The sequence below is a fragment of the Akebia trifoliata genome, chromosome 5 (assembly GCF_017979445.1).
Source record: "Akebia trifoliata isolate Shusen 1 chromosome 5, ASM1797944v1, whole genome shotgun sequence".
In the NCBI taxonomy this organism is placed as follows: domain Eukaryota; kingdom Viridiplantae; phylum Streptophyta; class Magnoliopsida; order Ranunculales; family Lardizabalaceae; genus Akebia; species Akebia trifoliata.
In genome coordinates, this window is record NC_141379.1 from 10,827,723 (window position 1) to 10,855,548 (window position 27,826).

Consider the following 27,826-nt stretch of genomic DNA (forward strand, 5'->3'; position numbering starts at 1 on the left):
TGGACCAGCCTATATTATATTATTATTAAGACCAAAAACAAAAGCAGTGCAGGTTAGTGGGACTGGGACTGGACTGGTGTGGTGAAGAACAAAAAAGTTGGGGGGCGGCGCACGTTAGTTAAGCTGTGCAACATCGAAACATCAATGGAGAGCGAGAGCGAGAGCGGGAGAGAAGCGGTTCCTAAAGTAGGGGTGGCGGTGTTCGTGATAAAGGGAAAGACCGTTTTGTTAGGAAAGAGACTCGCCTCCATTGGCCATTCAACCTTTGCTCTCCCTGGTGGCCACCTCGAATTCGGTCAGATTCTCTCTATTTTACCCCTTTTTGTTGTCTTCAATCTCTTGTCATCAAATCGCTTCATTTTTCTCTGATAAAAATTAATATTTTTATTTTTTATATTTAATGTCAAGGGTTTTTGAAACATAGGTAGGAGTAGGATAGAATATAAACTGGTTGAAAAGTCTGGAAAATATAATACTGGGTTTTTGAAGAGAAAATCAAAATTCTTGAGGTTATAATAGACGAGGGCATTTGCATCATTTCATGTTAGTCTATTAGAGTAGACTGTAGTCAAGTGGAATAAAGTCCTCTAACGCAAGGCACTGTTTCGTAGGATCTCTCTAGATAAATAATTTATATTATCTAGAGAATAAAACACAAGTGTAGTGCCCACTTTTGTAGGAGACAAACATCCATCCAGATAGGATAAGAGTCGTGCTGGGGTGACATTGGGTTTTACTGTGATTCTCACATTTCTGACGTGGGGTGGGGTGCGCACATAACTGCGATACGAGTAAAAAGCAGCTCCGGTTATGTGTGCACCTCCATGTCAGAAATTTGAGAATCGCAGTAAATCCAATGTTTCCCTAGCATTAGTGGTAGGATAAACATCTGGTCTGCTTTTCTCATCTCTTCAATCTTTTTTAATTTTACTATATTTCATCTTTTACTCCTTTAACCCACTTTATTGTTTTTCATCTTTTACCTCAATCCCAAAGAAGATACCTGGGCGAACTATAGTCTATAATCTATATAATAAAACACAAACGGTAGGTCTTACTCCCTTTGTCTCTTGGACATAAAGGGCTTGAGATCTAACCTCACTACGAATCTCAATGACCTTTTTTAACTTCCTCTCATTCTTTCCAAGAATGTCTTTCATCTTCTACCTTATTTCCCAAGAAAACCCTTCCATTTTTTTGGATTTTTGATAAGGTATACTTCAACTTTATTATATGTTCTTTAACTGCTTCTTTTCTAATAATACTCCTCTACCATTATTACCTTTCCTCTTTTACCCCTTTAACCCCAAAGAGGATGCCCTAGGCATGGGCAAACTCTTATCTACATAATAAAACACAACTGTGGACCCCACTTTCTTTATCCCCTATTAAGGGAGGTTGAATTTAATCTCTCTATGAATCTTGAGGACACTTTTGATATTATTGTCTTTCCTCTTCCAAGGAAACCTTCCAACTTTGTTGCCTTTCCTCTTCTAACTCATTTCCAAAGATAACCCTTTACTCTACTTTCAAAAATATAATACCCCTCCAAATTTATTTCCTTTTCTCTCCTACCCCCCTTAACCCAAAATACCCTCCAACTTTATTGTCTTTACTCTAATTTTGGTATTCATCTTGAGGAAAATTTTAGTTTGATTGTCTTTTCTCTTCTTTTCCTTTTCAAGAATACCCTTTCAACTTTATTGCCTTTCCTTTTCTATCCCTCTTTCCAATAATATCCTTTGAATTTTACCTCTTTCCTTTTCTCTCCTCTTTTTCAATGATACCCTTCTAAATTTATTATTTTTCCTCTACTACCCCTTTTTTCAATAATTCCCCTCCAACTTTATTGCTTTTCCTCTTCTACCCACATAACCACAAATAGGATGCTCATGCTAGTACGCATGAACAAACTCTAGTAATATGACAAAATAAGAAACGAATACCTAAATTGTTGTGATTATAGGTCATGGGGTTTTACCTACTCATTTTGGCCATCAGACTGTGGATGATATACACTAATGCAAAGTTGTGCATCTTGAATTAAAAAGAATTCCTACCAAAATTGATTAGAGAACACCTTGTCATGGTCGTTGACAATAGACTTGGGCGTTCCACGGTGACATAATTTCCTTTACAAAAATTTGCATAATGGTGGTGAAGATACCACAGCATCACCGTATAGAGTTTATTTGAGGAGAAGGACTAGAGAGGTTTTGTAGTTGTTCATATGGTTGAATGACACCTATTTTGGGTTAGTTTGAGGTTTTATGGAGCATTAGAGGTAGAAGACCCTACATGCATGTCATTAGGAAGGTTTTGCATTGAAAAGATGCATGTGGGTTACGAAGGTAACACGAGTATTGGAGTTTGAGTGACAGTAGTTGGTTATTTTGATCGATCAAATGTTACAGTCGATCAATTGAATGTTTTTTTTTTCTTCTGATGATGATTTGGCTGCTATACCGATCGAAATAGAGTCTACGTTGATCTATTGAATAGGTACATTCACCATAGTTTTTATTTTTTATTCTTTTGATAAGTAAAGAAAATTTTATTCAAGACAAAGGGGAGGTCTAGGAGACCAACCCAAGAATAAGAGACAAACTAAAATTATAGACTTGAGATGCAACACACTCTTTCCCACATAAGTAAGAAATCCTCAAAGAAGACACCTTTGAATTCTACAAAAGACTTACATAAAAAAAATACAAACCCAAGGATTGAAAGGAAAATATTGTGGTTAGATTGCTCCTTTCCTTAAAAAACTCTTGCATTACTCTCCCTCCAAATGCCCGTTTAGCATATTTTTAGGTCTTATTTTCTTAATAGTTAGTGATATTTTAGGAATCTCACTTGTTTTATGAGTTTATTATGTATTAAAATCTTGAACCTAGATCAATTTTCAATGTTCAAGATTTTTTTAAGGGAGAGAACACTATATTCTTGCTTAGTTTATTTGAAGGATTGATGAATAAAATTACAGAATTTCTTGAGTTCTCCAAAGAATGGAGGTGTAAGCCAAAACTTGGTGTGATTCCTAGGTAGATCTTTGTTTTCTTCTTGATTCCAGGTATTAATCTCTTTCCCATCTCCTTCATCTTTTAGCTTTTAATATTTTGATAAACCTAACTCTAGACTCAACAACACCTAGCCAAACTACTCTAAACCTAGTTTCCACCCAACCGAATCACCCTTAAACCCTCCTTTGCATCAGTCAAACCTTCCTACATCCATACACCATCATCCAATCATCCCATACCCTCTATAAACCCTACCTGAACTTATTTCGACCCTCCCTCTACTTAATTAACTTGAGTGTTGGAATTTTTTTTTCACTAATATAATTTAGTCTTAATTCCTATCTAGCACCAGACTTTTTCAAAGTATCCACTTGAGCCTAAACCTTTTATCGAAATCCTTAAAAGGATCAAGAGAAATCCAAATACTATTGGTTTAGAGCCCTAAACTAGTGAAGTGAAAGTCTTCCATTTGAAAACCCTCATTTTTTTTTGGGATCCAACATTGTGTGACAGTAATTTGGTCATGAATTATATTATATTTTCTCATTAGACCTTCTGAATAACTTGTGATAGATTTAGTTCTTATCTTATATTTAACTTGTGAATAACTTGGACGTTGCTGTTAAATTGGTAAGGAGGCTCTAATTTGCATGCATGAGGTTGGGGGAAGGTGAGTGAATGCGGTAACAGCAGGGGTGGGGATCCTTCTTAATTGCAATAGTTTGTCTCCTCAGAAAAGATTCGATTCTGAAATGGAAAACCTGCGTGTCATGAGGCCTCTGTTGGATTTAGTCACTAAGGAGCATCATAAGAACATCAGACTTCAGAGGGAAGTGCAGGAGCTTCAGAGGTCAATGGTTGAGTTCCCGATTAAATCCTACTCTGGCACTAGAACTAGGCGTAAATTGATTGTTTCCCAATGACGGTGAAAATTCTGTTTTGGAATGTATGGGGGCTGAACAACAGATCGAAAAGAGCTTCTATAAAGGCCATGCTTCATATTCACAAGCCTCATTTAGTCACTCTGCAAGAAACTAAGCTCATTACAGTAAACGCAAAAGATATTAGTGATCTGGGGGGGCAGATTGGTTGGTCTTACTTACCTTTGTGGGGTGCTTTGGGTGGGGTAATTGTCATGTGGGATAGGTCAGTTCTGGAGATTGAGGACGATCTTATTGGCATTTTTTTTGTATCCATGTAAAAAATAATTTTTGACAATTTTAACTGTTGCTTCACATGAGTGTATGGACCGAATTTAGATTGTGAGAGAGTGCACTTTTGGAATGAGCTGGATGATGTTAGAGCCCATTGGGATCAGCCATGGTGGCTTGGGTGGGGACTTTAATGTTATTTGTTTTTGTTTGAGAAGTTAGGGTGGTCTAGGATTACATCAAGAACGAGGAAATTTACTTTGTTTGTGGACCGTAATGATTTGGTGGGTCTTCATATGTGTGGTGGTTGCTTCACGTGGACAAACAATCAAGTAAATACAATGCTTCACTTGGACAAAGAATCAAGTAAATACAATGCTTAACAGATTGGACAGATTTTTAGTATACCCTTGTTTGGAGGAACACTTCGAGAGGTTGGTTCAAGAAAAAGTTTCTAATCCAGTGTTGGATCACACCCCTATTTCCTTGACAGTGGGAGTTTCTAGGAGTCGATAAACTCCGTTCAGATTCGAGAATATGTGGTTGAATCATCCAAACTTCAAGGACATGGTAACAACATGGTGGAATGAGAACCGGTTTGAAGGAAGACGGGGCACAGTGCTTAGATTAAAGTTGAAAAGTTTAAAGGAAAGGCTTAAGGTTTGGAATGTGGAAACATTTGGTAGTCTAGACGATAATAAAAAGGAGCTGCTTCAAGAGTTGGCATTACTAGATCAGAAAGAAGAGGGTAGTGGCCTCAGTGAGGCAGAGAGGAATAATTGAGTTAATTTAAGAGCAAAGGTTCAACGAAGTGGCGGAGTTGAGGCAAAAATCAAGGATAAGATGGTTAAAGGAAGGAGATGGCAATACACAATTTTCTCACAAAATGGCAAATTATCACAATTGGGTCAATTTTATTTCTCGTCTTAAATTCAAAGGGGTTTGGAAGGAAGTGAGGATGAGGTGGCGGAAGGCATTGTGAACTTTTATAGAGACTTGTACACCAAGCAACATCAAGACAGACCTCGTTTGGATAACCTTCCATTTGATATGATTTCTAGTGAGAGCAAAAGTTGGTCGGAGCGCCCTTTTGGTGAAGATGAGGTTTTGGCGGTTATAACAGGTATGGATGGTGATGAGGTGCCGGGTCCAGATGGTTTTTCCAATGCCATTCTTTAAAAGTAATTGGGAAATAGTGAAAGTTGATTTGGTAGTGGTATTTGTGGATTTTTACAATGAAGGCTTTCTTGATTTCAAGGCTAATTGCATTTTTGTGGCTCTCATTCCCAAAAACTTGGGTATGGAGGAAGTTTTTAATTTGAGACCAATTAGCTTGGTGAGCTTGGTTTATAAGATAATTTCTAAAGTGCTAGCCGCGAGACTTTGAAAGGTGATTGCGAATATCAATGGCTCAACTCAAGGAGTTTTTGTGCTAGGGAGACAAATTCTTGATGGTGTGCTTATTGCTGACGAATGCATAGATTTTAGAAAGAAATTGAAGGCTCCAGGTTTAATTTGCAATGTTGACCTCAAAAAGGCCTACGTTCATGTGAATTGGAATTGCTTTAAATACTTGATGAGAAGGATGGGGTTTGGTAACAGATGGGTTACGTGGATTCTGAAGTGCATCTCTATTTCTTTCTTTTCGATTTTGGTTAATGGTTCCCCATTAGACTTCTTTCGAAGCTTAAGGGATTCGATAGGGCGACCCGTCCTCTCCTTTGCTTTTCATTATTGTTGTGGAGTCTCTGGGCAGGATGCTTGGCAAAGCTGCGGAGTCAGGGCAGATTACTGGCTTCAAGGCGGGCATGGGAGGTATTGCTATTTTGCATATTTAGTTTGCGGACGACACGCTTATCTTTTTCGATTATTCTCCTAGACAAGTGCATTTTTTGAATGGGATTCTCGGTTGCCTTGAGGCGATGTCGGGCATTCCATTAAATTTCAGTAAGAACACGATTTTTCCAGTGGGTCAAACTATAGGGGTAGAGGTGTTGGTGGCTTCCATCGACTTTCAGGTTGGAAACTTACCCTCATTGTATCTAGGTCTTCCCTTGGGTTCAAGGTGTTACTTGAGTAGATTGGTAAGAAGTTGAGCCTTTGGAAAACGAGGTATCTATTAAAGGGTGGCAAGCTGACTTTGATCAAAAACACATTATTGGCAATCCCAAATTTCTTTCTTTCTCTTTTCTCCTTGCCAATAAACGTGGAGATAAAACTTGACAGATTATGTAGGGATTTCTTTTGGCATGACAAAGTTGGCACTAGGAAGTTGCATCTTATGAGTTGGAAGAAAGTGTGCTCGCCCAAAAGTAATAAAGGTTTGGGCATAAAAAATTTCGGCATTATGAATTCCGCTCTTCTAGGAAGGTGGCTTTGGAAGTTTGGTAATGAGGATGGAAAATTGTAGAGGAGAGTAATTATAAATTAATTCAGGGTTCAATTCAATGGATGGGAAGGTGGTTACGCAAAAGGAGCTTATGGGTGTGGAATGTGGAAAGACATATTGAAGAGATTACCGTTGTATCGTAAGAAGGTAAAATTTAAAGTACAGAAGGGGGGTCGGGTGAGATTTTGGGAAGATTGGTGGTATGGAGATCGGCCTTTGAACCTTGTGTTCCCAGAATTGTATGAGTTTTCCTTCAAAAAAAAAAAAAAGGAGAAGTGGTCTCTTTCTTTATTTGTAGAGAGGTTGAGGGGGTTAGTTGGGATTTTGGGTTCATACGTTCTTTTAATGATTGGGAGTTGGAGAGGTTGGTAAGATTTACTGAGAGCGTAGAGGCGTTGTCGATTGATCTTAACACGGATGATAGAAGGGTTTGGGATGGCTCGAAGGATGGTAATTTCACTGTTCAGTCTTTGTACTTAACAGGGGCTCAAAATTCGAGTTTCCCTTGTGCCACAGTTTGGAGGATGACTGTCCCTTCAAAGGTCCTAGTGTTTATTTGGCTTGCTATGCTTGGAAGATTGCCGACCATCAACATCTTAAGAAAGAAAGGGTTCTACTTAACAAACTTTTGTTACCTTTGTGAAGCGGATGGGGAGTCTGCAAATCATTTGCTTCTTCATTGTTGCTAAGTTTGCAAAGTTTGGAACCATTTTCATCTATTTGGGCTGGTGGGGTGTTTGCCAAACTTGGTGGAGAGTTGGCTTTTTTTGGGGAGGCATTTCACCAAGGTAAAACAAACTCTTTGGTATTTAGTTCCTTTCGTAGTGTGTTGGTCGATTGGAAGGAGAGAAATTGAAGCTTGTTCGAGAACAAAAGGAAGGAAGTTCAAGATTTGGTGTTGGAGGTCTTAGCTTTGTTATTTTTTTGGTGCAAAAGGTTTAAAGAGTTTATGGGTATTTTCTTCGAAGACTTCTTAGTTAGATGGGATAGGGTTTGTAATGTAGAGATCGGTAATCAATTTCTTTTTTCAGCGGGTTGCTTGCCTTTTGTTAGGTATGCATTTCTTTCTTTCGGCTGGTCCCCTCGACCTCTATTCAACGAAATTATCTTTACCTATCAAAAAAAAAAAATTGGTAGTTGGACATCAAATTTCATTATATTAGATTAGTTTGCATAGTCCTACATCCTACATCAAATGGATGTCGTGGGGTATAGTTGGGAAACAGCCACAAAATGGGGGGCATAACTAGATAAGCGGTCACCAACTACCAAGATTGTTGTTTTCCCCACGAAAGTTGACAACCGTTCAATAAAATTCATAGATATATCTATTCACACCAGATACATATAGGTAATGGTTGCAGCAGACCCTGCCGAGAAGAGTCTCAATATTCTTGTTGCGCTAACAAACATCATAAGTAGTCACATTTTCCTAAATAGTGCACTTCATACCTTTCTAGTAAAATGTATGAGATACCATTTGTAGGTACGGAGAACACTTGAACACATGAATCAAAGAAAAGCTTTGGTATCCAAGTGGATGATTTGGGGTGGCATGGTACAGTAATAACAAAAACCTTGTTCTTGTTGAGCTCTCATCTCCTTATTGGACATATGTTTGATCTGCAACAACAATTGCCTCCTCGCCCTTTCGGTTGGGTGGATGTCAGCTATTGGAATAGATCACTTGTAATGGCCACACAGGTAGGTACTGGACAGATAGATCGACAAAGCCCAATCAATTTCTTCTATTCCCGTCTAACCAATCTCGTGGCACCTTTCAATAGTTATGGGTTGAAACATTAACAACTTCTCGCTCACCTCATCACGAAGGATCTGAAGAAAAGTTCTTCCCATCAACACCTCATCACTCCAACCATGTATTCTATTAAAAATTCATATGAACTCTATTCTAGGACTGATCTGTATCCTTGAAGAAGTTTAGAGAGAAGTCCATCCAGGTTCTTAAATTCATTTGGCTCGAAATGGGCCAATAACATTTTTGTCATCGATCTTCAAGTCAGGAAAGGAGAGATCTTTTGGTACTAAGTAAATGAATTTGGGCGGATCTAGACCGTTAAAGCAAGGAAAGTCGATCTATGGAAACGAGGTTGGCTTCATCCATCATCATGATCTTGGTATGGCCTAAAATTTGACCTGCCAATTTCTGGTTCCATAAATGGCAACCGCAAGGACAGTTGTTCCAAGGTTTGCTGGAGAACTTCAAACCAAGTGTTGATGTGATCCTTCATCTGCCTTTTTTCTTCTTCCAAACAGTTCAAGCAATCATCCATTGTGGATGTTGTCTTTTTAGTCCTCCTTGGCATCCCTATGAAGTGGCTTTGATATCAAATGATAGGTTCAAAACCTATCAGAAAAGATTTTTTTTTAGAGAGAGAGTAAATATGATTGGTTGCAATAAGGCAGCTAGACAATATTGTAAATGTAGATAACTTGAGGACTTGTTAGAAAGTATTTTCCATAAATTTTAAAACTACCTTAATTATCACATATCATGAGTATACAGATTTCCTTTAAAATAAATAAATAAATAACAAATTGAACTCTTCTTAGAGGCTCCATTTTCTTTCTTTTGTAATAAAAGAGTCTTTACAACAAACTCTACTAACAAATGTCATCATATAGGATACCACAAAATTGTGGCTAAGAATATGCATCCATCTTTGTAGTCTTGAGGAAATGACTTTGTTTGCTAGAAAGTCCATCCCAAAGTTCTAGACAATAGATATATGAATCCTAAAAAATTAAACCGTAGTTTTATCACGTTCTAACCAAATTATTTGTGCTTATAACTTCTATTAGTTAAAACAATGCCTTATTGCTTAGTATAAACAATGGGGCAATATGCTACAAGAGAAGATTTAGGTCTTTTAAAAATTACTATTTTTTTTCTTTGGTGCAAATGGTAATAAAAATCACTATTGTATTTAATTTGGTCTCTTTGTGCTAAGAATTCACTCAATATTGGAATAATTGGCTTTTATAGAACTATAAAATAAAAGAAAAATTGGAAAAAAAATATTGTAAGAATTTTATTAGTTGTTTCAGATAGTGAGAAAAGTGGGTCTTTTGGTGGTATATATTGTGTTCGTGTGTCAATGGGCTTGTCTATGGTTAGTCATTCATCATATGATGAAAATTAGGAATAGAGGAACAGGGTGACTCCAAATATTTGGGGTAATGCTTTGTTGTTATTAGCTTATATGGAGCCTATCATTTGGTAGAAAACACTGCTATTGGGTCCATGTTAAGGGTTATTTATATATTTTTATCTATCTATGACTATTTTAAAACAAGAAAGAGACCAAAAAGGAAAAGAAAAAACAAAAAACTGTAAGCTTTGCCTCGAACCATGTGATACTTCACTATGTATATGAAATTCTCTAAAAAACCATTCATATCAATCAATAAAAACGACTGAGTCTTTTTACATTTAATTTGAGTATTCCTGATTCACTCTAAAGTTTGTCTTGTAGCGCTCACCTAATCGTAATATACTAGCATTTTTTTTTTCATGCCTACCAGATTTCTTTTCTTGTCATTCGTTTGTAGAGCCATTCAAAGAGATGTTATAGTACAAATTTAAGTTGCAGCAAACGTAAGGCCCATTAATGACATCCATCATATAATTGGGAAGAGTCGAAGTTCTAAAACCAATAAACATTAGCCGAACAACTCAACGATTGTCTTCACCCAATGTTTATCCCCCACATAAGTAGAGGTTGGGATTTAATGTCCAACAAATCTTGAGGATATCTTTTGTCTTTTCTCTTCTCCCATTTCTAAGAACTCCCCTCCAATTTTATTACCTGTTCTTTGTTAAATCCCATGGGCCTAACTCATCTTTGATAACCGACTTGCAAGGAAAGGGTTGCCCCCGCTTTATACGTTGCACATCCCAAGAGTACTTAGGTGATGTGGGACTATGCTAACACTTCCCCTTAGCGCCTGGGCTGGAGACATTTGACTCTCCCCCTCCACGCAAGGTTGGAGATACTAACCCGACCCATCCCAGAGGTACACCTACTCTAATACCATGTTGAATCCCATGGGCCTGACTTATCCTTTGGTATTCTTGGGATATGCAATGAGTTAGGCTCATGGGCTTTAACGTGGTGTTAGAGTGGGTGTACCTTTGGGATGGGTCGGGTTAGTATCAACAACCCTACGTGGAGAGGGAGAGCCAAGTGTCTCCAACCCTGGTGCTGAGGGGGAGCGTTAGCATAGTCCCACATCGTCTAAGTACTCTTGGGGTGTGCAATGTATAAAGCAGGGGCAACTTTCTTCTTGCAAGCCGATTTTCAAGGATGAGTTAGGCCCATGGGTTTTAACATTCTCTTCTACCCCTCTTCTAGTAATATCCTTCCAACTTTATTGTCCTTCCTTTCATATTCATATATATATGGCAAAAGGTTGCATGGACCGAGGTTCACATTTGAGCCATGTGAATTGTCATGCTGATCCAAATGACACCTTGTCCCTCTTGATTTGTGGTGTAGATTGAGTTTGAAAAAAAACAAAATTTTGTGGGCTAGATCTTTAGTTTGAAAATGTATGTTCGCTAAACTCTCATATTTAAAATTTAAATCAACGGTGAAAAATCTCTTTTTTCAACTTTATTTTTTTGAAAGTTCATAAAATTTCATGTTTTTTTTTACAAGTAAAATTTTATTAGAAGCAAAGAAGCAAGTTCGGTCGAGCTAACCAACCAAGCAAAGACCGAAAACAAGAAGACTACTCAATACTTAACACACAAACGCGATCCCAATTTGCAACAAAATCATCAAATAAGATCTCCTAAATTCATTGAAAACTTTAGACCAAACGAGGATAAAGCCTAATACCGACACGACTAAATGCTAATGATCAAGAGCCTTCCATTCAAACACTCTTCTGTTTCTTTCTTTCCAAATACCCCCTTCCAAATAGTGAAAGGGGTGATGCTCCATAAACGTCTCTTCACCCCGATGAAAACGTGCCCATTGGCAAGCTAAGATTGAAGAAGAAGACAAACCAAGACCGGGAGACAACCTGAGATGCCGAACAAGTTGAAAAATGCCTCCATACCTTCCACGCTACTGCACAGTGCAATAGTAGGTGATCAACACTCTCACCGTCATCCAGGCACATTGGACATCCATTGGCTCCACAAAACCCGCATCGCATTAACAGATCCATTGTTGGCATTCTACCCAAAGTTACTATCCAAGTGAAAAAGGCTATTTTGGAGGCTACACATGGCCCCCAAACAACAATTTAGGGGCACGTTTTTTGTTGTCAAACATAAGGAGTGATAAAAGGAACCTACTGAAAACACACCCCTTTTGCTCATCCTCCACTCTTGAGCGTTTTCCCTGCCAGGATTGGCTGAAAAATTATCCAAACACAAGAAAAAGCTACCAACAACATCTACTTCCCAATCGTTAACGCTTCTATGAAATCCAAATTCCCAATCCATGCCACCCCCAATATACATCAAGAAACTAGAAACTGAAAGTCCTTTTTTTGATGACAACGAGTTTAAAGAAGGAAACTCCTCCATCAGAGGACGATCGTCACACCATGTATCCACCCAAAACATCACCCGGTTCCCTTTGCCCACTCTGAAGTGAGTCCTAATCTTGAAAGTCAAAGTAACTTTCAAAATTCCCTTCCAAACTCCACAACCATACGCAATCCAATTGGCTTTCTCACCCAAATGCATTCGATCCGTACTTTGCCACTACAATGTTCCTCCACAAACTATCAACTTCCACCCCGAAACTCCATAGCCACTTACCCAAAAGAGCCAAATTCATAACCCCTGGCTTTTTTATTCCTAGTCCTCCCTTATTCTTGGCCAAAATCACGTGCTTCCAATTCACCAGGTGGTGTTTCCGCTTCCTTTCCTTATCGTGCAACAAGAAATGATGTAGGACATTTACAATTTTAGTCAAAGTTTTAAGTAGTTTCTAATTCTAGTAGGATTTGTTTCTATTTTCTAGTTCTAGGAGAATTTCTATTTTCTAATTCTAGTAGGAAGTTTCTAATTTGTTTAATCTCTAATTTGCTTTCAGATTTCTATTTTGTTCTAATTTCGTTTTTATTCTTTCGGTTATAATTAGAAGTGTCCAAATTGAGTTTTAATAGGTTTAAAAAGTTAGTATTATGTTTTAGATAGGTTAGGAAAGTTAACTTTTTAGTATTTTAGAAGATTTCTACATTGTTATGATGAAGTTATCAATACAAGGAGCTCCAAAAACGAAATTCAATGATTTCTAGAAACATATCGATTTAACTATCTCTTCTCTTAATTATTTTTTAGCTTTAGGCTTTATTTTCTTCCAAGCTATTGCTTGTTTATCAATTGAATTTATTGATTCAAATTGATTTTGAGTGTTCCATTGAACACAATATCTTAATTCCTATAGAATTTATTGATTCACACGCTTCTGCTACGTCAAGTGGTATTAGAGCCTCGTTTGAGAGCCTATAACTTTCAACATGTTTGAAGAACACCAATCCTATGTAACCAATGATCAATTAGATCAAAGGTTCAAAGAATTCGAAGATGATAAGGTTGAGACTGAAATCTTTGAGGCTTATGACGAGGATGAAGGTAAATATCTCAGTTGTATTATTTGCAACTTATTGTCGGTATGACATGTTGATCCTTCAACTCGTCATAGTCTTTTCCAGACTACATGTAAGGTGCAAGGCAAATTATGTCAATTGATTGTAGATAGTGGAACTTCGGAAAATATAATTTCAAGCCACATGGTTGATGCACTCAAGTTACTTACTACGCAACACCCTATACCTTTTTTTATAGGTTGGGTGGACGATGGGTACAAGAAAAATGTGACAAGCCAATGCTCTCTTTCTTTTAACATTGGGCAATATAAGGTTGAGGTTATTTGTGACATCGTCCTAATGAGAGCATGCCACATTCTCTTGGGAAGGCCTTGGCTTCATGATAGTGATGTTACCTACAAACATCAATAAAGACTTGAAGGAAACAAGCTAAGTGTTCAAGGTGGTAATGCAACTTTCTAACCGAGACCCTCCTACTCAAGTTTCTCATCAACTGCAGCAGCACGAGGAATTTTCTTGTGTTTTTCCTTCAGAATTGTCAGATTCATTGCCTCCCACGAGGAATATACTACACCATATCAATTTGATGCTCAATGTAAGTTTCTCAAATTTGCCCTATTATGGGATGAGCTGGGATGAGTTCGAAAGAGCATGACATAGTGAAGGAACAAGTGACAAAGAACATTGAAGCTTCTACTAACAAGTGCAAAGCCAATGTCGATAAGCATAGAAGATTCAAGAGGTATGATAAAGGAGACTTGGTCATGGTTAATCTTAGTAAAGATCGTTTTCTTGCTGAAATTTACAATAAGACCAAGTTGAAGAAAATTGAACCCTTAGTATCTTGAAGAAGATAAACGATAATGCTTATATGATAGATTTGCCTGATAATATTCTATGGTCAATTATATTCTCTAAACTAAGTCTGAAGAATGGATATGACTGGAAGTAGATTAGAGCGAAAGATGTATGGAAAAAAAAAGGTCTTCAAGAACAACTCGAGGGTGAGTTTTTTTTTCCAAAGAAAGGGGCTTGATGTAGGACATCTACAATTCCAATTAGAGTTTTTAAGTAGTTTCTAATTCTAGTACTTTTTGTTTCTAATTTCTAGTTCCAGTAGGATATCTATTACTAGTTCCAGAAGGAAGTTTCTAATTTTTTTTTTTAGGTTTCTATTTTGTTTTAATTTTTTTTATTCTTTAATTTATAATTAGAAGTATTTAGAAGTGTCCAAATTGAGTTTTAATAGGTTTAGAAAGTTACTATTATGTTATAGATATATTAGGAAAGTTACTTTTTAGTATTTTAGAAGGTTTCTAAGTTGTTATGATGGAGTTATCTATATAAGGAGTTCCAAAAACAAAATTCAATGATTTCCAAAAACATATCAATTCAATTATCTCTTATCTCTTAATTACTTTTTAGCTGTTTTATGTTCTTCCAAGCTATTGCTTAAACTATCAATTGAATCTATTGATTCAAATTGATTTTGAGTGTTTCATTGGATACAATATCTTAATTCCTATCGAATTTATTAATTCACACGCTTCCGCTAGGTCAAGAAATCCCAGAACACCTTCTCCAACTTTAACTCTACTGATCTTGGCAAAGAGAACGATGAAAGGAAGTAGACTGGGATGAAGGCGAGACTACTTTTGGCAAGTGTAAACTTGCCCCCTTTGGATAGGCCTGTAAACACATGTTAATCGAATCGAATGTATGAACATTTGAATCCGAATCTGAAAGAATTCTTCAACATCCGAATCCGAATTCAAAATCCGATGGATAGTATAAACTAATAATCGAATTCGAATTCGTTTATATTTTTGAATATCGGATATTATCCAATTCGATTCGATAGCTAAATCGAATTTTTATAACATCCGAAATTCGATATCCGAATTCGAATAATCATTCGAAACCAATACCAAATATCCAAACATCCAAAATTTGATATTCGAATTTGAATTATCATATGAAAACCAATAGAAAATATCCAAAATTTGAATTCGAATTTTTATCAACTATCAAAAATTTATGGAGGCATCAACCCTATGAAATATCAATTAAGTTTACATGATCTAAAGAAATCTGTAACATCTAAAATGCAAATTAACATTCAACCAATTTGTCACCAAATCAAAATGGAAATTAAAATAATAAGTTTGAAAGAAACTAGAAATCAAATTTCCAAATCGAAAGGGGGTGTCTAAAGATAAAGGGGGAGAGAAAAAAAAGAACAAAGACTTTTCATCTTGTAATGCAGAAACATGCTCCTTATGGTGAAGAAAAAGATGAACGATGGTGGGACAACTAAAATGATCCTTGGCCCTCAATTGCTTACTACCTGAAGATGAAATAAAAACGATAGACAATGAAATAAAAGCATATTAGGATCTATGTAGTACAAAATACAGATCTATGATAACAAAGCTACAAGTTTTAAGGGCTTATGACCAAATAACTTCTTTATATATATATATCCCCTAGACCTTTAAGAGTCTTGTGTACTCTTACCATTCCAATTTAACAGAACAATGTAGAGGTAGATATGCCTTCAAGACAGGAGCCATAGATCATATATATGAATCCATTAGATTGTAAAATACAAAGTGGGTACGAAACAAGTTTTAAATGAAGATGCATCCCTTAGACTTTAAAGAGTCTTGCATACTCTTACCATTCCAATTTGTGATACAATCAGCCAAATGAATTCTATAGGTATATTTCTTTTTCATAGAGAAGAAATTTAAAGTTTAACATTATTTAATTGAAAATAGAGTATGAGATCAACAACAATATAAGAAGAAACATCAACATCTGACTAAAAACATAGATTTTTCTTTTCTTTTTTATTTGTTTTGGATATCAAACAAGGAATATGGGTTACAAATCAAAACTAATAGATGTGAATAAAGATAATAATAGTGGCAGATTGAAACTAATATTAGATTGGTAAGTTATAAACTTGGCAGTTAAAGAGTGTGACAATGAATCTCAAAGAAATAGTCTTATTTGAGTAAAAATCAACAAGTGCTTCTTCAATTCAAGCTTACTCACCAAGAAAAAGAATAAATAAATTAGTTCAGCAAAACTTGATAAGCTAAAGTTTTTATGAATGTGTTTCCAACGTCATCTAGAAGATTGCAAATGCTTTATCAACTTATAATTGAAATATTCCAAACCTTAAACTGAGTTAACTTATGATACCTTGTAGTTCCCAAAAGAAAAAAAATGTGAACAATAGAAGCTGAAATTTCCAGTTTGGGATTCACCTATTAAAGCTGAACAATGTAAGTTAAGGGTGCTAGAAATCAAGATTAAGTTGAGATAGAAGCAATATAAATCACATCTAGCAGTAAAGCAATATAGAGCAGAGAACAATTTATTGAATGGAGATACATTATAAAATCTAACACTTGATGGATTTACCACTTTAGAACACCAATATCTTCATGAATCCAATAGTACATCTCTTTTGTCTCTGAACTCATTCATCCAACTTCACAACATCTAATATAAATCATATTTCAAACAAAAAGATGAATAATTAGTAACAAAAATAATGCATATTAAAACATGAAATTACATAGTTAAATATATAAACTTACCACGAAGTGATGGCAACCAATCTTTTGTACACACTAATGCCTCTATAATATCCATAGACAATGAAGCATGGGATTCAGTAATAATTCTACCACCAGCACTTAACGTAGATTCTGATGCTATTGTATACTCGAACAGCCAAGATATCACTGGCCATCCTCGCAAGTGTTGGAAACTTTGGTCCATTGTTCTTCCACCAATGCAATATGTCACATCCTTTTTCATTTTCATTTAATGGGAATAAGTCTTTTTCTAAGTACTTATCCAATTCTGTTTTTTTGAACTTGTTGTAAATTTCCAACATGTTTGATCAAGTTTTTGAATCCTTCTTGCATTTTGGAGCCTTCATTACTGGAACTTCCACCACTACAGGAATTCAGGCCACCACCAAAATAATTGTCACTACATTCCATGAAACATTCAGTGCTCATTGCATACTTAGAATATAGTTCATTCATTGATTCTCGAACCTTCTTGATGTATATTTCAGCGTCAAAACCATAGATCATATAAAAAATATATTCAATAAATGCCATCTTGTTACAAAGATCGAGAATAAGCCCAATGCTCATAAACAAACTGTAGGTACTCCAATATTTCTCATACTTTCTTTTCATCCAACGTGCCATAGTGCATACATAATCATGGTTAGAATTTTTCCCTTCAAGAATATTATGATGAGTATCACACACACCTTTGAAGTACAAAATTTGCAGCTGGATACTTGACACCAAAAAAAAGAAGGGTGACATCGTTAAAAAATTTCAAATAGTCACGAATAACCTTTCCCACTTCCCATTCCTCTAAAGATGGCCAACATTTGTAATCAGTGGCCAACTCTGCCAATCGCTCAAATGCTGGACGTACTTCATTAGTGCTCTCAAGCATGAGATCAGTCGAATTCCATCTTTTATTGGCACGTGAGAAGAAACCCCTTTATTGGTCAATCTTGTTTGAGCTAGTGCACTTAAAATTTTTTGACTTCTACCTTGAGAGGAATCTATAAATTTAACACTTTCTCAAATTTTTTCAAGATCACCAATCACTTTCATCCCATCTTGCACAATGAATTTTAAAATGTGTGCACTATAGCATTGATGAAATAAATCACCATTAAGGTCCAAAACACCTTTACCACAATGCCATTCTTTAAGATCTCTCGCCATCACGTCATTAATAGAAACATTATCAATTGTCATAGCGAATAAGTTCTTATTAATATTCCATGACAATGCTATAGATTGAATCACACCACTGAGAACTTCTTCAATATGTGGAGCAGGCACAATTTGATAGGCAAATTATCTTCTTGTTCAACTTCCAATCACTATCTATGTAATGACACGTTACAACACTATATCCCAACTTCAATGGTGCTCTCAAGCATGACATAAGTCAACTGGTCCAATTCCTTTTGCACTCCAATTTTCTTTTCATTGTAGACTTTTAAAACATCACTTTGTACCGTATTTCTCGAATAAAACTTGGCCATGAGATTAAGATTTCTCACGTGAATTTGACAATATTCATGTTCTGCCATATTAAATGGGTAGTCGTGTTTTGCTATAATTCTAGCAAAATCCATCTTACTTCGAAGTGAATCATATTTCCAATTTGCTAATCCCTTGGTAGGTTCACTTACAGACTTTGTAGTAGACAATAATTGTTAGCCCACATCCTTATGTGACTTCCTCATACAAATTTTGGCATGATTTGCTAAATGACTGGTTCCTTTAGCACTAAAACCATCAAATGATTTTTTACAATGCACACATATTGCCTTAAATACTCTCATCCTAACTTTTTCTCCTCGAAATCTAACCATCCTTTGGATCTTTTCTTTTGGGTTTTGGGTTCTGTTGATGATGTATCCATCAAACTCTCAGGCTCGCCCGTAGTTTCTGTATTCGGGGGTTCATTACTTAGGCCAACAATACTAGGAGAGGGGGCAAATGCAACACTAGGATCGGTATTAGTTAAGATCTGACATTTTTAAAATCCTACAAAGTTGAAACATTTAAAAAGCATATTAGGAATTAGCTAAAAGACATACAATCTAACAAAAAAAAAATTATTTCACATAATTAATAAAAAAAATTGAAAAAAGAACCTACTTAAATGTAGGAAATATCTTGACCTACAAGAAGCTAACTTAAATGGCTCACAAGTCACGAAAGAGTTCCTACTTATGACTTGACTTTGTTAGTATATAATCAAACTGTTGTCTTGATTAACATATACTACAAGTGAGTGGCATTTTTATTATGTGGGGGTACTCAACATCACAAAGGCATATACAACAAATGAGTGACATTTTTTAATCATGAAGGCAAATGGACTCTAGCTACTAGCTAGCCCAATATAGGATCCCATCAAAGGGGAGGTGCCAAACTCCAACCAACAAACTTATAAGACAAAATCAATTAGTCTGTTCGAAATTTAAAGCCAAACCAGTCCACATGTGTGTGTGAGTGATGTGTCAAACTTTTAGAGGAAAAAATGCGAAAAATCAGCACTACAGTTACATCAGTGGTGTAGAAAATTGACAGGCTTCTTACTAAGGAATTATAGATTCATAGGACATGAAAATCATCACATATTCTGTGAAAAAAAAAGAAAAAAGACTATCAGATCTAAAAATTTCCCAGATCTGAATGTCATGTGGGTTTCTAAGCAAGTAGGTTTGTGGGTTTCTAAGCAAGTGTCTAGATCTGAAAATTAGAGCAATTTTCTAAGAATATCAGATCTGAATGTCATGTGGGTTCCTAAGCAAGTGGGTTTCAAAGTAATTATCTAGATCTGAAAATTAGAGCAATTTTCTAAGCAAGTGGGTTTCACTTGAGATTTGAAAATCACTTCAAATGATTCTTATGTGCTTAATCTTAGGAGATGGATTTTCTCACAATATAAGAAATTCATCTTGTTATCATAAACTCTATGACAGAGAGAGAAAGAGAGAGAGAATGAGATTTGAGAACTCACTTGAATGGCCGAATGATGGTCGAGAAGTTGTCGGAGAAGAGGGAGATGTGTGAGAAAACCATGTAAGACAGAGAGATAAAGGGGTGTGAGAAATCTTAACCTCAAGCGAAAGAGAGGTGTGGAAACTAAAGCTTACCGGAGAAGAAGACCCTGTGTCCCCGTCGGAGAAGATGGTTGAGAAATCCAAATAAGATGAGCCCCTTCACCATTTTCAGTTTTCACTACTCCAAAGTCCAAAAACAAAATCTAAAAGTCTAATGGAGAGGGCAAATGACGGGTGATACGTGAGAAAAATCACATCTAAACTAATATGTTAAAAAATATAAATATTTTAATATATATAAATAATTCGAATCGAATCGAATCGAATATTATCGGATCGGATAAAGCGACATCCATATCCGAAACTGATTCGAATGTTAAAAAACATCCAAATTCGAATCCAAAATCCAAAAATTCAAATACAGATTCAGATTTAAATTCAGATTTTCATCCATCTGTTGACAGGCCTACCTTTGGAGAGGACATTGGTCTTCCAAGCCTCAAGTTGCTTGGTAACCTTTTCTAACACCGGGTCCCAAATACTCACGCTTCTATAAGGTGCGCCCAGGGGAAGCCCCAAGTAAAAAGTAGGGAGGTTTCCAACTAGGCAGCCAACGTCGCATCCAAAAGTGGTAAAATGTGCACATCCCTTACTGCGAAAAACTTGTTCTTCCTTCGATTTATCAGGATGCCAAAGATTGCCTCAAAGCAACATAAAACAATGCTCAATTTTCTTACCTGGTCCAAGGAGGCATCTAGGAACACAAAAGTGTCATCAGCGAAATGGAAGTGTGAAACCGTGTGCACCCCCCCTCACCTCCCCCCATTGAAAAACCAAGAAAGTCACCAATCTCTACCCCTTTAGACAACATATGGCCAACGCCTCCGCTACTATAATATAGGTGAAAGTGGGTCTCCCTGCTCAAACCTCTTGAACTTTTGAAGAAGCCATGAGGGGTGCCATTCACTAAAACTAAGAAGCAAGTGGATAAGATGCATTTCATCACCCATTGTATTCATTTCCTTCCAAAGGCCATTCTCCCCAACATGTACTCCATAAATTGCCAAGTCACATGATCATAGGCTTTTTCTAGATCCACTTTACAAACCACGCCCACCTTTTTCGATTTCAACCTGGAGTCTATGCATTCATTGGCTATTAATACGTAGGGCTTAAAATGGTACGAGTTTTATCCGAAGTCCAAGTGATCCGAATTCGAATTTAGCTAGTTTGGTTTCATCAAGTATATCCGAATTAAAATATGGTTCGGATATGGGTTGATGTCCCTTGATCCGAGTCGGATACGGTTCCATTCCTATATCCGCCAATATCCAAATGATATTTACTTTGCAAGTTGTATAGTAATATTTTTTTAAGTCATCTTTCATCAACCAACAATGGTTGAGTGTAGTGGTCAAGGCCTCTTGTCAAAATGGAGAGGTCTTAAGTTCAAGTCATCGTTTGGTCACATTTTAGCAATTTTATTTGAAATAATCTTAAATGGTTTAACATTATCCGACTCGATTGACCCGAATCAATTAATTCAATTGAATTGAATTCAGATATGGTAAAATGGTTCGGATATGGTCTTAACTAGTATGATCCTATTCGAATCCGGATCTGGATATGAATCCAGATAAAAAAATTCGGATATGGATATGGACATACTCACATCCAATCCGAACCCAACCCGTTTTAAGCCCTATTAATACCCCGTCTAGGATCTGATGCCCCTTGATGAAGGCACTTTGAGTAGAGTCAACTATCCCATGAATAACCCTCTTCAAGAAGCTCGAAATGATCTTATAGGATGTACCCACCAAACTAATGGGCATAAGGTCCTTAATGTCCTCAGCCCTTAAGACTTTTAGAATCAGAAGCTAGAAGATTCTCCTTGACAGTCCCCTAGCATTCCTTAAAGAATTCAATGGGAAAGCCGTCGGATCCAGGGTTTTTGTCACTGCCCAAATAGACAATGGTCTGCCAAACCTCTTCTTCAAATGGCCTCTCTAGCCAAGTGCTTTGCTCTTTTGAGATTTGAGCAATAGGTAATAAGTCTGGTGTGGGTCTCCTCACACGGGTCTCAGAGTACAAATTAGTAAAGAAGTCCACCCATTTTGCCACTTCTTTTCCCACCATCCATTCCCTGTTTACTTTTATTCGAGCAATATGGTTCATTATATTTCTAGCATTTGCCATTCGATGAAAGCACTTGGTGTTCTGATTCCCCTCCTTTAACCACTTCACTTTGGATTTTTGCCGCCAGCTAATCTCCTCCAGATCTGTCAAAATTTGAAAATTTGCTTTTAGATCCATTCTAGAGGCTCTCTCTTCCGTGGTGAGGTGGCAGATCTCTTCTTTCATGTCTAGCTCAACAATGCTCTTCAAGTAATCTTGCTTCAACAACTCCACATGCCCAAAAGACTCCTTATTCCACCTAATTAACAAATCTTTTATCGCCTTCAACTTCCTACGTGGCACAGATCATTGCCTCCCTTCGAAAGAAAGCCCCCTCCACCAACTGTCCTCTAGATTCTTGAAATCACGGTGCTTGAACCACATTTTTTCGAAGCAGAATGGAGGACCTCTTTTGCGCATACCAGCCTGGAGCAACAAAGGGCGGTGATCTGAGATCGAGTTTGGGATAACTTTATGTAGAATGAAACCGAACAACTCATCCCAACCTGGACACATCAGGAATATGTCCAGACGATTAAGCACTGGGGTTTCCTGGTTGTTGGACCAAGTAAAGCATCTACTTTAAAGGGGAATATCTACCAAGTCATTCCTAGAAACGAACACTCCGAATCTTCTCATTTTAGATTATCGAACCTCCTTGCTTCTCGAAGGAAAATCTAATGACATTGAAGTTCCCTCTAGGCACCATGGGCGATTCCAATAACTCCCCACGATATCAAGTTCCTCCCAAGACTGGCCTCTTTCCCAATCTTTCGTTGGCCCATAGAATCCAGAGAATAGCCACGCTTCAGTCCCTCCTATCAATTTGCTGAGACAGAGAAAGCTCCTAATAAATGATCATTAACCTAAATCAATCCTTTATCTCAAATGACATCCACTCCTCCAGTTGTACCATTCAATGCCAAGTAATACCATCCCTTGTTCCTAGTCCCCCAAAGATGATTAATGAAGAGTCTATCTGATCCAGCTTTGTTTCCTGTAGTGTGACCAAACTCTGTTTGTAGCTATCCATCATGGCTTTGATCGAAGCCCTCTTCGATCTATCTCCGAGGTCTCTCACATTCTAGGAGGATCTTAAATGACATTAGGAACCTGAAGTCTTCTCCTACTCCTAAGCATTGAGACTGAACTAACCTAGAATTTACTAGCTGACCTCTGAAGTTCTTGACCTTCCTTTGCCAACTTAACCTTAAGCTTTTTTACCTTAGTTACAAGAGCTTCCTCCTTATAGTTTTCAGCTCCGTTTTGAATCTATTCAAACTCTTAAGTTATCTGTCTTTGCCACTCTTATCAAGCTCTCTACCTCTTTTCTGATATAACTATCTTCTTCACTTGCTAGGGCTCCTTCATTTAAAACCTTCTTGAAGTACTCACCCACCACAATTTGCTTATTAAGAGCTATTTGTAAAAGAAAACTTGCATCCTCCTTATTTTCTTCCAAGGGCAAGCCTATCAACCTACCCAATTCCAGGGTATGTTCAAGAATCTAGTTATCCAAAAAATCCACCACTTGTTGTTTAGTTCTCCTTAGACCCCTTTTCTATGCTTGAGGGTCAATTGGACTTTAAAGGGAATGCTTCTAGAGCTTTTGCCAAACAAAGAACTTTCCTTATGGCTTCCACACAGTTCGTGACCTCCATCAGATTTTGCTCTTACCAAGCCAACCCAGAGATCTCTCCTATGATCGAGAAGTGTCGAAAGAGCAAAATCTTATTGGGAAAATCTCCCTGAACTAAGATTGAGAGTTCATAGCTTGAAAGTGAGTAGGACCCCAAGACATGATACCCCAAGGCGAAGAGGCTGAGTTAGGGTAAAGAAACCCAATATCTTCTAGAGGGCTAACGAGTGGGCTTATATTAAGATGGACTACCAAAGTCGTGGACCCCGGTCCAAGAGCAACCGACCCAGATAAATCTATGGGCTTTGTAACAATAGAGAGTCTAGATTTGCTTCCTTTAGTCTTCTCAACAAGGGCTTGATCAATACCCAGATCCATTGGCTTGGGCCATGGCAAGCTTATTGAATTAATTATTTCTTCTTCTAGAAAAATACTACCCACGGGTTTAACCAAGTACGGTTGGTCTCCACACAACGCAGCTCTAGGTAAATCTAATGAGCTAGGCACGTGTGAAGAATCCTCACTCAAGGATGTTCCTCCAACATCCAAAAGATCTAAATCAGACCACACAAAATCCAATGGTTTGGCAGCACTTGGTAGTAAGCTATCAGCCGTGCTCCCTCCTGTATCGAGACCCAACCTACAAAAATCTTGGTTTTCAACTATAATCGCCTTACCTCTGTCCTTGGGAAACCCCCTATCATTTGGACCCTCCACTTTGGTTCTACCTGACGTCTAAATTCAAATTCAATGGACACAAGTCAACATCCTTTTGTAGCTAGCAATTGTCTTCTCCACCCGGATCCCCATTGTAGCCACCTCCGAAGATCGTTCGTGTTGCAAGGCAGCCTTACCTGATGTTGCAGGAACCCCACCTCCTCCCTTAAGTTTTTCAACCAACTGAATCAGGGGAAAAGGTGTCACTATCTCCACAACCCTTGCTCTTCCGTCTGCTGTACGGAGTCCCACCACACAAGTCCCCCAAGCGTTGGAAAGATCGAGCCATCTAGAAATTTCTACAACTCTCTAGCCCACATTAATTGTTGCCACTGTAAGAACTTCTAAAGATATGGTTTTACTGCTCTACACACGTGGCACCTGATAGTGGTTTTGGGCGCAACGTTGGCATGTTATCCATAAAGATAGGTCTTTCGATCCATATAACCACATCTCTCTCTCTCTCTCTCTCTCTATATATATATATATATATATATATATATATATATATAGGACAGCGTTATTACGACCCCTATTACGACTCACATTGCGACACACCGTTTTGTCTTATATGGGCAAAAATGTTTGGAATAGGCTGATTTTTTGTGAGGATGATCTCTGTGATGAGGGGATCATCCTGGCAAAAAATCATCCCATTCCAAAACTTCTAACCCCATCAAAATTGATTTACAAAAATTGGACGGTCTAGAAGTTTCATAATGAGCTGATTTTTGGCAAGGATGATCTCCTCACCATAGAGATCATCCTCACAAAAAATCAGCCCATTCCAAACATTTTTTCCCATATAAGACAAAACGGTGTGTCGCAATGTGAGTCGTAATAGGGGTATACGGAACGTGACCCATATATATATATATATATGGGGAATGCAAACATCAAATATCTCATGGGGACGTTAGCATTCTCCAACACTTTTTTCCAATAATATCCTTATCCATTTTGTCATTTAGTGAAAGACAAGGTATATTAGACTTTTTACATAATAAATGCTTATTTATGTAATTAATACTTGTCTCTTTTATAATAAATGCTAAGGGAATTTAATCTTTAGAATTAAATGTTTTGTTGCAATAAATTATTTGGCAATCAATGCAAACAAGCATTTATTGTGTAAAAGACTAACATATCCCTATTTGTTTTTACTAAAAGACAAAATGAGTAGGGGTATTATTGGAAAAATAAAGTGTTGGAGAATGCTATTGTCCCCATGAGGTCTAGGACATTTGCATTCTCCACCAAATTTATTTTCTAATAATACTCCTGTCCATTTCGTCCTTTAGTAAAAAAGACAAGGATATATTGGTCTTCTATATAATAAATGTTTGTTTTTTACATAATAAATATTAAGGGCATTTTAATCCAAAATTAATATCTACATAATAAATACATTTATTAAGGGCATAATAAATGCATTTATTATCTAAAAGACCACGTACCCTTATCTTTTACACTAAAAGATAAACTGGATAAATGTATTATTGGAAAGTGAATGTGGTGTAGAATGCTAATTTCCCCATGAGATCTTGGATGTTAATATTACCCTATATATATAGAGAGATATGTGGTTATATGGACCGAAGGACCTTCTATCTTTATGGACAACATGCCAACGTTGCACCCAAAACCACCATCAGGTGCCACATGTGTGTAGAGCGACAAAACCATCTCTTTAGAAGATCTTATAGTGACAACAATTAAGGTGGGCTAGAGAGTTGTAGATATTCTCAGATGGCTCAATCTTTCCGAAGCTTGGGGGACTTGTGTGGTTAGCATCTTGACGTTAGCATTCATATATATATATATATATATATATATATACGGAAGCGTTCGAAGGCCCTAAAAAGAGCCAAACATTGTGCCAAACATTTATCAAAATAGGGGTTGGAAGTTTCGGAATGTGCTGATTTTTTGTGAGGATTATCTCTATGGTGAAGAGATCATCCTCGCCAAAAATCAGCTCATTCCGAAACTTCTAACCCTAGTTTACAAGTTGATGAATCATGGACCATCTGATCTTTGTAAACCATTTTTTATGGGGTTAGAAGTTTCGGAATGGGCTGATTTTTGGTGAGGATGATCTCCATACCATAAAGATCATCATTACAAAATCAGCCCATTCCAAAACTTCTAATGCATATATTGAAAAAATATTTGGCACAATGTTTGGCTCTCTTTAGGGCCTCCAAACGCCACCCATATAATAATAATAATAATAAAACACAACCATAGGACCTACAAGTGCTACAGTTTTGTAAGGGGTAAACCTCCCATTAAGCTATAATTTTGTGGGGGTCATTTTATTTCCTTTACTCTTCACCTTCGCCTTCATCTTTTTCCCCTTGAACCTATAATACCCCTCTAACTTGCTATCTTTCCTCTTTTACCCCTTCAACTCCAAAGATTTTTAGTAATACCCCCTCCAATTTTATATTTTTTCTCTTTTGCCCTCTTAACCCCCAAATTGGATGCCTACTGCATGGGCAGACTCTAGTATATAATAAAGCACAACGGTTGTCTTCCTACAATGCATTTTGATGAACAATTACACTTTATTGCCTTTTCTCTTATGCTTCATTTCTAGTAGTACCCTTATAATTTTATTGTCTTTCCTCTTTTACCCCCGTTAACCCCAAAGGGGAAAATTGTGCCGTAGGCACTGGCAAACTCTAGTATATATATAAATTTAAATTTAATGTTGTTTTACTGATAATTGTGCATGGGTTGTAGTACTAAGAAAATATAGTGCCAAACTTTATGCACCATACACATTACAATATTCCTCCAGAAATTTATGGATTATGTGTCAGTGCACTTGCTTCCTAACAGAACTGAATGTACATTGCATCATATAAACAATTATTTGATTGTTTCCCTATTTTCTTGGTATGTTATTAGGAGAGAGCTTCGAGCAATGTGCAACAAGAGAGATTAAGGAGGAAACTGGTCTAGATATTGAGAGGATCGAGTTCCTAACGGCCACCAACAACCTCTTCTTGGAGGAACCAAAGCCCTCACATTACGTCATCATTTTTGTGCGTGCAGTCTTGGTGGATCCCCTTCAAGTGCCCCAAAACGTCGAGCCCAACAAGTGTGGTGGGTGGGATTGGTATGATTGGAATGACCTCCCTAGGCCTCTCTTTCGACCATTGGAAGTTATGGCGCAAAGTGGTTTCAATCCTTTCCCAATAGATGAAAAATAATTATGTCCACTGATTCCTAATTTAAACATTAGAAACTAGAAAATTATACGTATTACTATTCAGGGCATTTCATGATTACTCTTATCAGCTATTATTGGTCCTAATTGTTATTTTAGGACATTAAAATTACCTTAGCTAAGCATCCTACACTTTTCAAGAGGTCTCAATGTTTTGCCATCTCATATGATATGTTATATATTTCTTTAAGTATATATGGCATTTGAAATGTAAAAGATGCTGACTGTCTGACTTAAGTAATTGAATATTTTGTCCTTGTAGC

General features: G+C 37.0%; 1 protein-coding gene and 1 long non-coding RNA gene across 2 annotated transcripts; one reads left to right on the plus strand and one right to left on the minus strand.

The window, feature by feature from the left end:
- On the plus strand, positions 1–27,824 carry NUDX1 (nudix hydrolase 1). The gene is made up of 2 exons (XM_086442787.1): positions 1–295; positions 27,242–27,824. The coding sequence occupies exons 1-2, from the start codon at positions 145–147 to the stop codon at positions 27,544–27,546; spliced, it is 456 nt and encodes a 151-aa protein (XP_086298913.1). The 5' UTR covers positions 1–144; the 3' UTR covers positions 27,547–27,824.
- LOC147401462 (uncharacterized) lies at positions 14,564–20,040 on the minus strand. The gene is made up of 3 exons (XR_015178523.1): positions 19,749–20,040; positions 16,368–16,432; positions 14,564–15,504 (listed from the first exon to the last, which is right to left on the minus strand). It is a non-coding gene; the product is annotated as an uncharacterized LOC147401462 (long non-coding RNA).
- Positions 27,825–27,826: the final 2 nt, after the last annotated feature.

Excerpts from the sequence above, each read along its gene's own strand:
- NUDX1 (XM_086442787.1), top strand. The coding sequence starts at position 145 with ATGGAGAGCGAGAGCGAGAGCGGGAGAGAAGCGGTTCCTAAAGTAGGG. Across the intron at positions 296-27,241 it reads TGGTGGCCACCTCGAATTCG|GAGAGAGCTTCGAGCAATGT; the intron begins GTCAGATTCTCT and ends GTATGTTATTAG.